The sequence below is a fragment of the Rhinolophus ferrumequinum genome, chromosome 9 (genome assembly GCF_004115265.2).
Source record: "Rhinolophus ferrumequinum isolate MPI-CBG mRhiFer1 chromosome 9, mRhiFer1_v1.p, whole genome shotgun sequence".
Taxonomy (NCBI): Eukaryota; Metazoa; Chordata; class Mammalia; order Chiroptera; family Rhinolophidae; genus Rhinolophus; species Rhinolophus ferrumequinum.
This window is the reverse complement of record NC_046292.1, coordinates 1,272,764-1,287,067: the sequence shown is the minus strand read 5'-3', so window position 1 is coordinate 1,287,067 and position 14,304 is coordinate 1,272,764. Positions and strand designations below refer to the sequence as shown.

General features: G+C 62.5%; 1 protein-coding gene across 1 annotated transcript; it reads left to right on the top strand.

The window, feature by feature from the left end:
* The first annotated feature begins 12,512 nt into the window (after nt 1-12,512).
* HES5 (hes family bHLH transcription factor 5) lies at nt 12,513-14,064 on the top strand. Its single transcript, XM_033115057.1, has 3 exons — nt 12,513-12,772; nt 12,853-13,018; nt 13,093-14,064. The coding sequence occupies exons 1-3, from the start codon at nt 12,719-12,721 to the stop codon at nt 13,356-13,358; spliced, it is 486 nt and encodes a 161-aa protein (XP_032970948.1). The 5' UTR covers nt 12,513-12,718; the 3' UTR covers nt 13,359-14,064.
* The last annotated feature ends 240 nt before the right edge of the window (nt 14,065-14,304 follow it).

Sequence of the window (14,304 nt, the reverse complement as noted above, 5' to 3'; positions counted from 1 at the left end):
AGGACCCGAACCCGCTGGGCTGGGATAATAACGTGCCCCCGCCCCCCAGCAGGTGGAGTGTGGGTGGGGCAACAGGGGACACGTGGGGCGTCAGCTGGGACGTGCCCTGCCTCTGAGTTTTGCCCTCAAACCCACACAGAGCAGCCCCCAGTGGTCCAGCCGCCTGCACAGGATGCAGAGGCCAGAGGAAGTGGCTATTCCTGGCTGCTGAGCATCCAGAGCCGCTCCTTCCCTGACCCCCACCTTTCTGTCCTCCACGCAAAGGACATGCGTCTCCATGGGCCACCCTCTGGTCCCTGCTTGTCCTCCCAAGCCACGCTGGGTCCCTCCTCTGGGCCTCTCCAACTCCTCACACTTGACTGGTGTTCCCACCTAACTTGCAGCTCTCCCAGCGGGGGAAGGGCGGCTGCTGGGCCATATTCACTGGGGGACAAAAGTGGCTGCAGGGTCAGTCCAGGATGTGGAAGCCACATGGAGATGCAACATCAGGGAAGGGGTGCTTCCCCCCAGGGCTGCACAGAGGGGTCAGTGTCCTTAGACTGGGCCAGGGCTGCTGCCCCTGGAAATCCCCACCCTCCTCCTTGCTTTCTGAAAGGCCAGGCTTCAGCTGCCACCTCCTCCAGGAAGCCTACCAACCTCCTCCTCCCTTCTCCAGGCTGATTCTTATATTATACGGTCATCATCAGAGGTGCTCTGGGCAGTTAATTCCTGGGGCAGGGCCCTGTCCCCCACCACCACACCCTCAGGGCATGGTATTTTGAGATAGCTGGCCTTAGGGACTTCCCTGGGCCACCACAAGCCCAGGGAAGAGGCAGTGCTATCCCGCATCTCAGAGGAGGAAGCTGAGGTCTGAGGAAAAGGTCTTGCCAGCCCTCTACCCCTCCATGTTTCCCTCCTGTCACCTGCATTGTGTGACAAGATGGGCGGGGGGGAATGGAAGTAAGTGGGGGGTGAGCACTGTACAGGCCAGGCTTGGGAGCAAGGAAGCGTGCCCACAGGGCGAGGCCAGGCCAGGACATGTGGCCGGCAGAAGGGGAGGTGGGGCAGCCCAATGGTGGCAACAGAGGGAATGGGAAGGATCCCCCCAGAGACTCTTCTCCCAGGCACCCAGGAACTGTGCCAGCCTTGGGCCAATGGGGAGGGTGGATGGCTGGCTGGGGTGACTGAAAAGACTGCCCCCAAGTGCCCAGCCCTGGGGGCCTCCCGGGCCAGCAGTGGTCAGTGGGCAGGAGCGGCCCCTGTGGACGCAGGCCCTGCTTGGGGGTGGCCAGGTAGGATGTGCTGGGCCTCTGCTCCCCCGCCCACCCCCAGGCCCTGAATGGCTGGGAGCCTTTTGTGGGAGAGCAGCTGGCGGTCGTCCTTTATGTGGGGCTGTGGGAAAGTCCCCGGGCCAGCCTCTCACAGCCTCTCAAAAGCCGGGATTATCTCGGCCCGCAGGACACCCTCTCAAGGACATCCCCCCCAGCAGGGGTGGGGGCAAGGGCGCCTCCACAGAGGTCCTGTCTGCCAAGCCCTGGCCCCACAAGTCCCTCAGCCAGAAAGGGTCCCCTGAGTGGGCACCCTCAGGCACCCAGCTCCCTGCCCCCAGCTGCCCAGACTCAGAACTATCCCCCATGCCAGGCAAGGCTTTTAGGGAGCCCCCCCACGTCACCCCTATAGGTACCCCTCCTGATTGTCCAGGCCCCTGGCTCTCTGAGGGGTGGTCAGTGGAAGGGCTTGCCTGTCCCACTCGTGGGGGATAGCCCCCTCCCGTATCCCACTCATGGGGTTGTGCCCATGGCTGGGCTGACTCGGGCAGGTCCAGGGCAGAGGTCAGACTTAGGGCTGCTCAGGGGGCCTGGATAGGGAGGGTGGGTAGGAAACTCAGCAGTTATTTAGCACCTGCTGCTTAGGGCTAAGCAGAACCTTCTCCCTGGACCTGCTCAGAATCCTGCGATGGAGGCAGGACCACACCTGCGCCACCGAGCAGGGAACAGACCCAGGCCGAATAGCCTGATGAGGTCACACGGTCCCTGGTACACTTTGGCCCCAGAACCCCGCCTTTCCCTGCTCCATTGGTCAGCTCCCAGGTGGCCCAGAACTCAGGCAGGGTCACCCACCCAGGAAACCGAATGAAGTGGGGTGAGTGGAGCCAAAGGCCCGGGGCTGGGGACTGCACATGACTGATGTTGGCACCAGCAGCTACGTGCTGAGACGGCCTGAGTGCTGTGCCTTTATTAACTCCTTTCCTCCTCAGCACATGCTGGCTGTGGACTGATACTAGCCCCATTTTACAGATGAAGAAACTGAGGCTCAGAGAACCCAGCCACTAAACGGCAGTGTCTGGATTCAAACCCTGAGCTCACGCCCTACCCAGGAGGCCAGGCTGCCTCCAGAGGTCCTCGGGTGGGAACACCCAGGCGTTGTAATCCGAAGCGGGGGTCAGGCAGGCTGGCATTCCCCATTGTCCCCTTGTCAGGGCCAGGGCTTGCCGGGGACACCAGGAGGCTGTGGGAACAGGAAGGCACTGGCGAGGCCAGATGTGCAGCCTTCCAGCGTTGCTGGGGAGCCGCTGCGGCTTCCCCCAACCTTCAAAGGCAGCCCAGGGAGCCCCGCCCCGCTGGGACGGCTGCTCCCCAGATGGCCTCTGGGCCCGCAGCTCAGCACACAAAGCCAGGCGGCCGTGTGAATGAGTTTGTCGCTGGACACGAGCCTTTTGTGCAGGATGAATGTCCGTGGTGGGGGTGAGGGGGATGTGGGAAGCCACCCGGAGTGGCCTCCCGCCCAAATTTCCCTCTGGGCCGGATGGGGGCAGGGCTTCGAGGCCGCTGCCTGGGAAGAGCCCCTCAGCCTCTGTGCCCCACACCCCTGGGCCTTCCCATGTGGCATGAGACTGACAGGGTCCACGGGTCCAGGGAGACCACTGAGTCTCCGTCCTCCCCCCATTCTACACACACAGAAACAGAGGCCTGAGGGGGCTGTCCTCACGGACCCATACTTGTGGGCTCCAGGGTGGGTGGGGGCTGCCCCATGGGGCCCAGAGCCCAGTAGGCAGGTGGTTGCCTCGGCCAGGAACCATCTCAGTCCTGGGAGGTAGGGGCAAGAGACTGAAGATGAGGTCACTACCAGACTTGGGGACAACCAGGGTAGGAAGGGCCAGATCCCGGAGCCCAGGGCCCTCACCCATCTCCCCCACCCATACCCCACCCGAGGCCAGGTTCTGGACACTCCACCTGGCACATAGGAGCCACTTAAAGTGCATAGTCAGGGTCCGGCTGAGGACGGGCAGCCTTGATCTTGCCCGCTCCTGGGAGCTAGTGCCTGGCCAGGGTCCCAGGACTGGCCGGGCCCCGCTTGTCTTCATCTGTGAACCGGGTGCCGCGTCCCCTGCACGGCTAGCTGAGTGGGTCCGAGGAGACTCCAGCCTGGGTGGCTGTGGGCACCATCAGGTGTGCCCACACTATGGGCAGGGGTGCTTCCTGCTGGCTAGTGCTGAGCTTCACTGAGGGGTCCCCACGCTAGACAGCTGGCCCTGCCTGGGGAGGAGGGGGCAGTCGTCCACAGGAGGTGGGGGCCCCAGAGTGTACCCAAAGGGAATGCTGATGAAGTTCCTTGTGGGAGGAGCTAAGGGCTCCAAGAATCGGAGAAGTGACCATGGAGGGCACGGAGCTGAGCCTCAGGCGTGTGATCCCATGGGTCCCCATTGAGCCTGGGCGGGGGAGGTCCTGGCAGGGTTGGTGCTCCCAGAAATGGGTTCTTCACTCCTTTCGGCCATCACAGGATAGGGGGGCAGTCCAATGAGGCCAGGATGGGGGGGCCAGGACTGGGGAGCACTGACACTCTGTATCAGTGAGCAAAGAGAAGGGACCTCCAAACCCAGCGCCAGAGCTGCCGGGTCATTGATTCCCCGGGGACGATTTGCCCTCTCCTGCTCCCACATTAGTGTGTAAATTAGTTGCACCCCCCAGCGCTCTGCCTGTGGGCTGCTACGCCCCTTATGTCCCACCTTTCAAGAAAGCAGGTGCCCCAGGCTGGTTTGGGGAGCTGCCAGAGCCCTGATGAGGTGGCAGGGGAGCTCCTTAAAGATCAACCAGCCCAACCCCTCAACAATCAGATGGGAAACTGAGGCCGGGCAGGCTTGTGGGTCCACAGCAGCCGGGAAGTCAGGTAGAGGAAGGCTGGGGGACCAGCCAGTCCAGGGTTCCCCCAGAAGCAAGTGGGGCAGGTACTGCAGGAGTGAACTTAGCTGGGGAGGAGAGCCGGGGTGCTTTTAGGACAAAATAGGTCTCTCCCAGGTGCAGAATAGCAACTTGCTCTGAGGGCATGGTCCCCAGTGGCTGTGAAGGGACAGGGCCCCTCAGACCCTGGAAGCAACATAGGTGGCTGACATGGGGGCTGAGTGGCATCCTGGTCCTTCCTGGGGGGAGGGGAGGTGCCCCAGGGTGCAGCGTGGTCTCAGCCATTCAGGCCTTGGGTACTCAGTTTGCTCACCTGTACAATAGGTGTGAGGATGCTCGGCCCTGGGCAAGGCAGCCTCTCCTGAGTGGGGCTCCCACAGCAGCCCCCAGAACAAGAAGGGTGAGTGGGAAAGTCCCCTGGGTGGTAGTGAGGACACAAGTAACACAACTAACAGTGTGGTTGTTCCCCCGCGGGTGCCAGTGCCAGCTGCTGGTGGGGCAAACGTTTTCTCAAAGGCCCTACAGTGAATCTTAGGACCTCAGGCTGTCTGTTCCGCGTGCTCAGCTCCGCCCTGCAGCAGGAAAGTGCCAGTCCTGTGCCTATAACGTTTCATTTACGGATGCTGAAATTCGAGTTTCATCTCATTTGTACCAGTCACGAAATATTTTCCTTCTTTGGATATCTGTTTCGACCCTTTGAAAATGTAAAAATCATTCTTGGGAAGGCACAAAGGCAGACCTGATGGTCAGCCCTGTTCTAAGCACTTTACCTTAACGCCTTTGATCCCCCAAACCGAGGAGGGTGGCACTAGCACCATCCTCTCCCCGGTTAACAGACAAGGAAACTGAGGCACAGATAAGGTTAAGTGTCTTGCTGTAGGTCACCCAGTGGGGAAGCTCCCTGGGAGGGTCCGTTGGGAGTGCCCCCCCTGCTCCGCCGCCCCCCCAGCCCCCAGGCTCTAACCCTCGGACCTCGCCCAGAGGCGGGGGCTGTGGGTTCGCGCGGGCCGGCGTTTCCCACGCTGGGCGGCGGTGGAGGAAGCGTGCCTGGGCCCCGCGGCATTAGTGCCGGGGTCTGCTTCTCAATGAATGAGGGCGGCCGCGGGGGGCGAGGGGGGGCAGCTCCCAAAAGACCATCTGGCTCCGCGTTATAATAGAGCGATAAAGGGCTTGTCTGCCCTCAGGGGTTGGGAACGAGCTGCTCTCTGACACCACGGGGGTTTTAACCAGCTCAGGACCACGACCCGGCCCTGCCCCGGGCCGCGCGCGGGTCGGGGTGGAGGGGGTGCGGCCACGTGGGCGGCTGAATCCCCTGATGGGGATCAGGGTGAGACCCGCGGGCCCCGCGCTTTCCCACCGCCCACCTCTGTGCGTCCCCCTGGCCACAGGGGAAACTGAGGCCCGGACACTGAGGCTGCTCCAGCCTAGGGTCTGAGACCTACTGCTCCGAGGTCTGGAGCGCAGCACACTTGGGAACGTGGGGCCTGGTTTGCTCGGCAAAACTCAAAGCTCCCGTGGAGAGCAGGAGCCCCCACCGCACCCCACAGTCAAGTCCCAGGGTGGAGGTGCTCACCTTGGTCAGGTGAGAGAAGGGTCAGGGACACACCCCTGCACCCCAGGCCCCTGTGAGCAAGAGGCCAGGCTGGAACTGAAAGGTGGGCAGCTGTCCCAGGGCAGCTTCTGGGGAAGGTCCAGGACCCCTGAGTCAGCAGGTTTGTGAGCTGACCCCCATTTCTGAAGCCCACCCTGCCAAACCACCCCAGCAGTTGTCCCGGAAGTGGACACCTGTGGCCCCAACCTCGCCCCACCCGGTGGCCGCTCACCCACAACCCTTCTTGAGCATACCTCCTCTGCTCAGAGCTCCCCATTGCAGAAGGAGAGGTCAGGGTGTGGACAGGACGTGTGTGGAGGACCCTGTCCCCTGACTCAGGGGTCCTGACTCAGTGCACCTGCCATATTTCAGATGAGAATCACAGGCAGCCTCAGGCAGTCAGCGCCAGCAACGGGGGCTCATTCTGGGCCAGGTCCAAGCGGGTCAGGTGCGGTGGGCACTGCTCTCTTCTAAGCAACGTTCCAGCCCCTGCAATTACCTCCACAGCCTGGAGCCAGTCCCTCCATCAGGTGGTCATGGCAGAGAAAGCCCCTCTTATACAGGTAAACTGAGGCACAGAAAGGACCAACATGTGTTTAGTAGAAAGCCAAAGGCAAAGCCCTGAACAACCCCCCGCAGACACTCCCAAGAGCCGACCCCTGGGCTTCCCCATGGTGAACCTCCAAGGGTCCAATTCCCCCATCCCTGACCCCAGTGTGAGGGGAGAACAGTCTGTCTACACAGGTGGGGGCAGGGCAGACCCAAGGAACTGTGGGAGCCAGCTACAGAGTCTGACCCCATGTCACCCAGCCCAACACAGTAAGGCGCCATTGTGTGCATTTCCCATGACCCTCAGTGGTGTCCCTGGAAATTAGAAACAGGTCTGGAAATCACCCCACATAGGATGGGGAGAAGGCAGCCCCAGGGAGGCGGTCTCAGCAGGTCTCAAGGGTTCCAGCCCGAAGAGCTCAGAGCTTGGGGAGCTGTCGCAAAACAGGAGGTAACAGGGTGACCCCCAGGGGCAGGCCTGGGCAGGGGATCTGGGGTCTTAGGGTGCCAGAGGGGAAACTGAGGCAGGAGCTAATGGTGTGGGTAGAGAGGAGGAATGTGCCAGAGGCAAAGCTGCCCCACCCTGGCCCTGCAATGTCAGGTGGGCACCCTGGCCAGCATGTTGGCCTATCTTCAACGTAATTCCCTGGTGGGCCCAACCTACACCTCAAAGTTCTCTCCTACATGTAAAGGTGTCCCCAGCCCTAATATCACCCCTTCTCTAGCCCCCGTCAACACCCCCACCTTGGTAGGGGCCAGGCCTCAGTCCCCTCTCAGTCTAGGTGTCTGCTGCCCCAAGACAGGGTCACACAGTGGGGAGGGAGAGAGGAGCAAGAGCCCCAGGTCTGCTTGGGGGGTACAGGGAGCTAAGGCTAAAGGGGGGCGGGGAAGTGCAGGCCGGAGTTTCCTCCCTGCCTCCGGGTGGGTCACCCCAGCACCCCCACCCGAGTGGGGCGGTGCAGCTGGCGGTTCCCACACTGCACTCAGCCTTCACAGTGACAAAGGCAGCGCGTGGCTCTCTCAGGCCGCTTTGGAGTGGCTGCCCCTTTGTGCTTGTCCTGGGCCACCCGCCATCTGCAGCGCGGCTCTGCCCAGTCGCTGTGCCTGCTCCCTGCACCCCGCCCGCAGGGGAGAGGCACGTCATGCCCTCCTCAGGTGCCCCCAGCTCTCCTGGGGACCCAGCCCCACCCTGCACCCTGCTCACATGAGCACCCAGGACCCCCAGCACCGGCTCAGCGGCAACTCTTCCCCTCCCACCACCCCACCTCCTTCTGGCTGCTCAGGAAGGAGAAAGGCAGGCTTTGCAAGTTCAAGTCCCTCACCCTCCCCTTGGCCTCTTCTCTGTGCCCTGGGGCTGTCGGGGAAGGGGGGGGCAATACACACTGCCACTTCACAGCTTCGCCCTCAAGTCCACACTGGCACGTGTGCCAAAGCACTGAACCCGACCTCTTGCCTAAGAAACGCTCAAAAACGTTGACTCCTCCTCCTCCTCTCCCTCCTGGTGTCAGCTGTCCAGTACACAGGACCTGGGCAAGTCATTTAACCTGTGACCCTCTGGTCCTTCATCCGTCAAGTGAGGGCAGGGACAGTCCCCTTGCGGGGCTGTTCTAAGAAGTCAGATTTCTTGTTGCCTGCCTGGCGCTGAGCAGGTGCTCCCACACGGCAGTCTTGCTCCCATCCAGCTCCTGCCCAGATCCTCAATGAGAAAGCCAACCCCTCCTAACCCAGGTAGAGTCAGCAGCCACTGGTGCCCGCTCCCCTGGCAGCCAGACCACCCTTCCAGTGCCCCCAGGGGTCCTGGCTGGAGGGGGTGGAGACTGAGTGGCACCTTACCTCCTTGCAGTCTGGGTGCTTGCTCAGAGGCCACAGCAGGGGCACTGGCTGGCGATGGAGAGGTGGCCTGTGGCCCCGCCGGGAGCCCCTGGAGGGCGGGAGGGGACACAGCACAGTGTTTGGCGCAGAATAACTCCAGGGGCACCCACCTCGTGCCGTGTGTAGCCTGGGGTCCATGTGGTGGCCCTGCACATGGGGCGAGCCATGGTGGGTCATTCCTGTCCCCCGTTCCCCAGGCCATTCTTGCTCTTGACCCTCCCCAGCCCTCCTACTCCCCACACCCCAGGCTGGAAACCCTCTTGTGACCAGGAATACCCAATGGAGGACAGCTGAGAGTTTCAGGGGACCCTGTGCACAGCACAGCTTTGTCCAGAGAATCTCGTCCCAAGCCCAGGGGTGAACATGGGGCAGTAGTGTGGATCTGGGCAAAGTGGGCTAGGTATGGCAGCGTCCCCTTCAGATCAGCCCTGCCCGCAGGGCGCTGGCAGCCCTAGTGCCAATGTGGTTGCCTGGGGCGGGTGAGCAGGATGGAATGTGTGGCTCTTCTCCAAACGTCCTTTTGTGTGTGTGCGGTAAAATAAACATGAGACAGAATTTGCCATGCTAACCATTTTTAAGCACATAATTCAGTGGCATTAAGGACATTCACGCTGTTGTGCAGACGTCACCACCACCATCTCCAGAACTTTCCATCTTCACAAGCTGAACCGCTGTTCCCATTAGACACTCACTCCCCAGCCCTCCCCTAGGCCCCGGCACCACGTCCCACCTTGTGTCTCTGGGGGTTGGACCCCTCCAGGCGGGACCCCCCGCCTTGTATAAATGGAGTCAGGCGGTACTTGTCCTTCTGTGACTAACTTATCTCAGCACAGTGTCCTCAGGGTCCATCCTCGCTGTGGCCTGTGTCAGAATCTTCCTTCTTATGGCCGAATACGCTCCCACTGTGTGGATGGACACGGTTTGCTTGTCTGTCTGTCCGTCTGTCCATCCATCCATGGACGCCTGGGTGGCCCACCTCTCACAACTGAGTGACGCCGCTGAGGACGTGGGTGTACACGGACCTGTTCCAGACCCTGTGTTGACAACTTTGGGGACTCACAGAGTGGGGTTGCTGGGTCCCGTGGCCATTCTGTTTAAGTTTTGGGGACCTCCAGGCTGTGTCCCTGTGTATTCCCACCAAGAAATGCTCCCTTGGCACGAGGAGCAAATGCCCTCCCCCATGGTACCTTTGCTTTGCAGTCAGCCTGGGAGGGGTGGCGTTGGGGGTGTGGGTTATTTAGAAATGGACTATGGTCCTGGATTCCTGAATTCTAGCATACTGATGCCCACCGCATGGGTTTTGCCAGGAGCCCCCATGTCCGCAGCAGGGCGCCTCACCTCAATGGCCACTTCTAGGGGACCATCAACTCCAGACACCCCCCACTCTCCCAACCAGCCGGCCTCTCAGGCTTACTGAGCTCTGGGGCAGGCAGGACAAACTTCTCCTCATCTCAGAGCCTCAATTGAAGGAAGGACCCCTCACCAGCTGAGGGGGGGGCAAGGCAGAGGATCTGAACCCCCACATTCCAGAGCTTCTGTGCAAAGCCCATCAGCCTGGAGGGGCCGTCAGCCCTCCCTGCCTCCCCTTCCCCTCCCCCTCGGCAACCCCTCCTCTGGCTGTGTGGCCACTCACCTCGCTGGTGTGAGCCGGGAGCCCAGCGAGTTTCCCACACGTTGGCCCCCTTCACAGTGTTAAATGGCCCACAAAGGCCAGGCGTGTGCCTCCGAGGCCCGAGCTGCCATCTGGCCCGGACTCAGGGAGGGAGGGAGCCTTTCATCAGCCAGGCAGGGGTTTAACACCATTCATTTCATATTTCCCACAACTGAAAATTGGATCAAAGCCGCTCTGGTCCAGGGGGAGGGGGGGAAGGGAGGGAGGAGGCAGTCCCCTCCATGGCCCACCGGCCACCCTCACCTTGGGCCAGCCACCCCGGTCCACTGCGGGTGGGTGGGCAGTTGGGGTGGAGTGGGGGCTGGACCACGTCTCCCGGCACGTGTCTCATTTGGGCTGAGAGCTGGCTTAGGGGAGGGGGCCAGGGCAAGACACAAGCCCAGCCAACTGCCCCCTCCGAAGGGTGGAAGGGCCGCACCTGGGTGCTGCCCTCACTTTTGGGCAGAGACCTGGGCTCCAGCTGCCAGTGGCCGGGCGGTCAGGGCACACACGGGCTCAGGCCATGTCCAGTGGGTGGAGGCTGTGCTCAGGGTCACGGTGGGTGAGGGGCTGCCCCTAGTCCCTGCATCCCCCTCAGTCCTTGACTAACTACTTCCTTAATGTTAGGCCCCCGGCTGGCAGAGTGTGGGCCATGGGGACACAGGCCACTAAGTCATTCTGCCCTCCCCACCCCCAGCCGATCCCCATAAACAGGGAGCCCATAAACAGGTCAGGGACACACCCAACACAAGCTCCACTTTGGCTGCAAAAATGACTCCTCTGGGCATCACTGGGTCCCCATTACAGCCCATAGGACCTGCCAGCCCAGGCTGACGGTGCCAGGCACTGTCGGTGCCCAGGGCTGTGGAGCAGAGGGGTGAGTATGTGGCCTCGGCTGCCCATCCCCAGCTTGCCCTCGTGCCTCCTGCCCTATTGCATCAACTGCGGGCCAGACAATCTGTGATAGGGTCCTGCCTGCTCAGACAGGAGCTCCAGCTCATGGTGAGGCCACCTCAGCCCTCCGTGTCACCCACCTCCCCACAGCCTGCCTGGGGCCTGTGTCCCCGTCAAGAAAGGTGTAGTCGGGCAGGGGCGTGCGGGAGGATCAGTTAGTTACCAGAGGTGCAGAGGGGCTGCCTTCCCTCCCCCTCCAAAGCCTCTCAGCCTAACCCATCCCAGTGGGTGACCAGCTGGCCCGTGGGGCCATCCTGCGCTGGCTCCAAGCCAAGCCTGCCCTGGCTGTCCTGACACCATCTTGCCTGCTTCCTGGATGGGCCCATCACTGGGTAACCAAAGGCTCCTTGTGTATGGTGAGGGGACTTCTGCTCATAGTTGTGGTCGCTGCCAAGACCCGGGGCGGGCGGGGGGGGGTGTCTAATTGGACCCTTGTTAAAGGCCCTGCAGTTCCCAGCCACACTTGGACGGGCTGCCATCCAGGGAACTGTGCGCCTGCATTTAAACTCTGGCTAATGTGCCCTGACACCAGCCGTGGTGCCCCCTGCAGAGGTCCTGCCTTCCCTTGGACCTGGCTGGGTCCCGCCCTGCCCTTGGACGTAGCCCCATCCCTGGGGCTAAGGGACGTAGTCACCTCCCTGAGACCCTGCAGGAGCATTGAATTCCTGGCTGCAAAGAATCAAAGGAAGGCGGCTGTTGTGGGCAGAGGGGGGCTCCCAGCAGGCCCTCTTCTAGGGCCCAGGGTGGGGCTGGTGGCCTCAAAGCAGTCACTGACCCTCAGCTGGCCAGGTACGAGGAGTATCAGTTCTTCCAGGGGGTCCCCAGGGGCCCGTATGAGCTGGTGCAGCATTTGTGTGGGCGGTAAGCCTGCCCTGTTCTGACTCTCATGTCTGCCACCTGGCACTACACCCCCACTGGCAAAATGCCCAAGGAAAGCAAACCCTACAAGTGCCCAGCAGGCTGTGCAGCGGGCAGCGTGTGTGAGCAGTGACCACGCGCCTGAGCCCTCCTGTGCTCAGGGGATGACCAGGGTCAGACTCCCCACCAGATGGGTGGGGTGGAGCCCCAGGGGCACCTGCTGGTTAGAGCACCCCGGATGCTACTTCCAGCTAAGTTTCTCCCTGGGGTGCAGTGGCTGGAGGCACTGCCTAGGTGCCAGCCTCTGTGCTGGGCATAGCACATACTCTGGCTCCCTGAAGCTATGCAAAGCCCAGCTGGGGAGGCATGGCAGCCCATTTTCTAGCTCCAGATAAGTCACGTGTCCCAGGTGACATCCTGGGAACTTGCCACACAAGCCAGTAGGTTTGATCCTAAGAGCGTGGGCCCCTCTTCCACCTGTGCACGTAGAGATGGAGGCGCCTGTGAGAAGTGTGGCTCCACTGGTCCTCCTCCGCTGGGGGACAGCAGGTCCTTGTAAGGGGGGGGCATGCCCTTTCCCCTGGAAGCCACTACACTTCTTCATTCTAAAGCCTTTCCCTTATCTGCGCTTGTGGCCCTGGCCAGCCAGCAGCAGGGAGTTACTAGGGAGGGCGAGGAGAGCGGAGAGAAAGAGGCTCCTTCCTGCCCCCCTGTTCCCTCCCCGCGGCCTGGGAAAAGGCAGCATATTGAGGCGCGGGGCTCCCAGCATCAGGCCCCGGGATGCTAATGAGGGCGAGCGCGTTCCCACAGCCCGAACATTGTGCCGCGCGGCCCACCTGCTCCTCGGGGAGCGCCCATTGTGCCCGCGCCAATTCACAGGCAATTTACCGTGCGCTAATGGGCCGGCGCCTTTGTGCGGCCCGCGCCGCCATTGGCCGCTGAGTGTGGGAACGGCCGCGGCGCCCGGGCCCCAGGCGCCAGCCCGCCGCCCGCGCCTATATAGGGGCTGGTCCGCGCCGCCCGGACGCGCCTGGCCGCCCGCCTGCCCGCCCGCTCCCTGCTCGCCCATCGCCTCTCCGCGCAGGCATGGCCCCCAGCACCGTGGCCGTGGAGCTGCTCAGTCCCAAAGAGAAAAACCGAGTAAGTGCGCAGCCGGCTTGCGCGCTGCCCCCGCGCCCGCGCTCTATCCCGCCGCCCTCTGACGCCCCCTCCTCCCGCAGCTGCGGAAGCCGGTGGTGGAGAAGATGCGCCGCGACCGCATCAACAGCAGCATCGAGCAGCTGAAGCTGCTGCTGGAGCAGGAGTTCGCGCGGCACCAGCCCAACTCCAAGCTGGAGAAGGCCGACATCCTGGAGATGGCTGTCAGCTACCTGAAGCACAGCAAAGGTGAGCCCGCCCGCCGCCCCCGGCCGCGCCCCGCCCCGCCCCGCCCCGCTCACCGCCGCCGCGTCTGCCCGCAGCCTTCGCCGCCGCCTCCGCGGGCCCCAAGAACCTGCACCAGGACTACAGCGAAGGCTACTCGTGGTGCCTGCAGGAGGCCGTGCAGTTCCTGACGCTGCACGCGGCTAGCGACACGCAAATGAAGCTGCTCTACCACTTCCAGCGACCCCCGGCCCCGCCCGGCGCCCCCACCAAGGAGCCCAAGGCACCCGCACCGGTGCCCACCCCCGCCAAGGCCAACACCGCCGCGCGCCAGCCCCCCTGCGGCCTCTGGAGGCCCTGGTGACCCCGCCGGAAGTGACAGCTGCCGCCCCAGGACCAGAGGGCCAGTCGTTCTTCTGGCGCGTAGGGAAGAGCCTTCCTTCCCAACGTCTGTCCCACCCCAGGCATGGACAGGCCCTTCCCTCCGAAGGCTCTCTCCGGGCTGGCGGGCCAGCAGGAGGGTCGTTCTTAGAGAGTGTTCGCGCAGAGTCCTGTCATTTAGGACAATCAGGCCCCACGTTCTGCCAAATGTCTGACCCCATGGGGTTGTTCTGTGTTTGCATTTCAGCAAGTGACTTCTGGGAAGTCCCCGCTGCCAGGGGTTCTATGACATTTGTAGGCACTGGGGGCTCGTGGCCCCTGCATGTAGAGGACTTTCTTCAGGGCCCGTGCTGCTGGGCCAGTGGGCCTGGCAGGCGGGCGTGCCTGCCGTGGGCACATTTGCCTTTTGTGAAGGCGGAACTCAAAGTGCATCCTCATAGGAGAGAGTGTCAGCCTGGATGGGCGCGCGAGCGCGCAGAGCCGTAGCCAAAAGGCTGCTCGTCGCGTGGGCTTGGTTGTCTGGTCGGGGCTCACAGTGGGCTGTGGGAAGGGTGGGGGTCTCCACCGTGATCCTTAAAGGATTCCTGTGTGGGTGGGTGCGTGGGCTTGACTTTGTACTCAGAATCTGAACTCTCCGACACGTGGGAGCCATGGGACTACCCTGCAGACTTCCAATAAAATCTGAGTATTCGGCCTGCACGGTTGGTCCCTTGTGCTTCATGTGTGTTCTTGGCAGCCACCAGGCGGGCAGGGTCCAGGCACTATCACGGTGTGCAACCATGGGTGGGTCCCTCTGGACACAGGGAGAAGGGCTGGGTCCTGGCAGAGGGAAGGCGGGAGGAGAAGGGGAGGCAGGGGACAGGCAGGCTAGAGGGGGAGAAGGCCTTGCTGCATATATTACCCTGTGTGCAGGAAGAGGGGACACGTTA

Coding starts and splice junctions, on each gene's coding strand:
- HES5 (XM_033115057.1), top strand. CDS start 12,719: ATGGCCCCCAGCACCGTGGCCGTGGAGCTGCTCAGTCCCAAAGAGAAA. Junction 12,773..12,852: donor GTCCCAAAGAGAAAAACCGA/GTAAGTGCGCAG, acceptor CTCCTCCCGCAG/CTGCGGAAGCCGGTGGTGGA. Junction 13,019..13,092: donor CTACCTGAAGCACAGCAAAG/GTGAGCCCGCCC, acceptor GTCTGCCCGCAG/CCTTCGCCGCCGCCTCCGCG.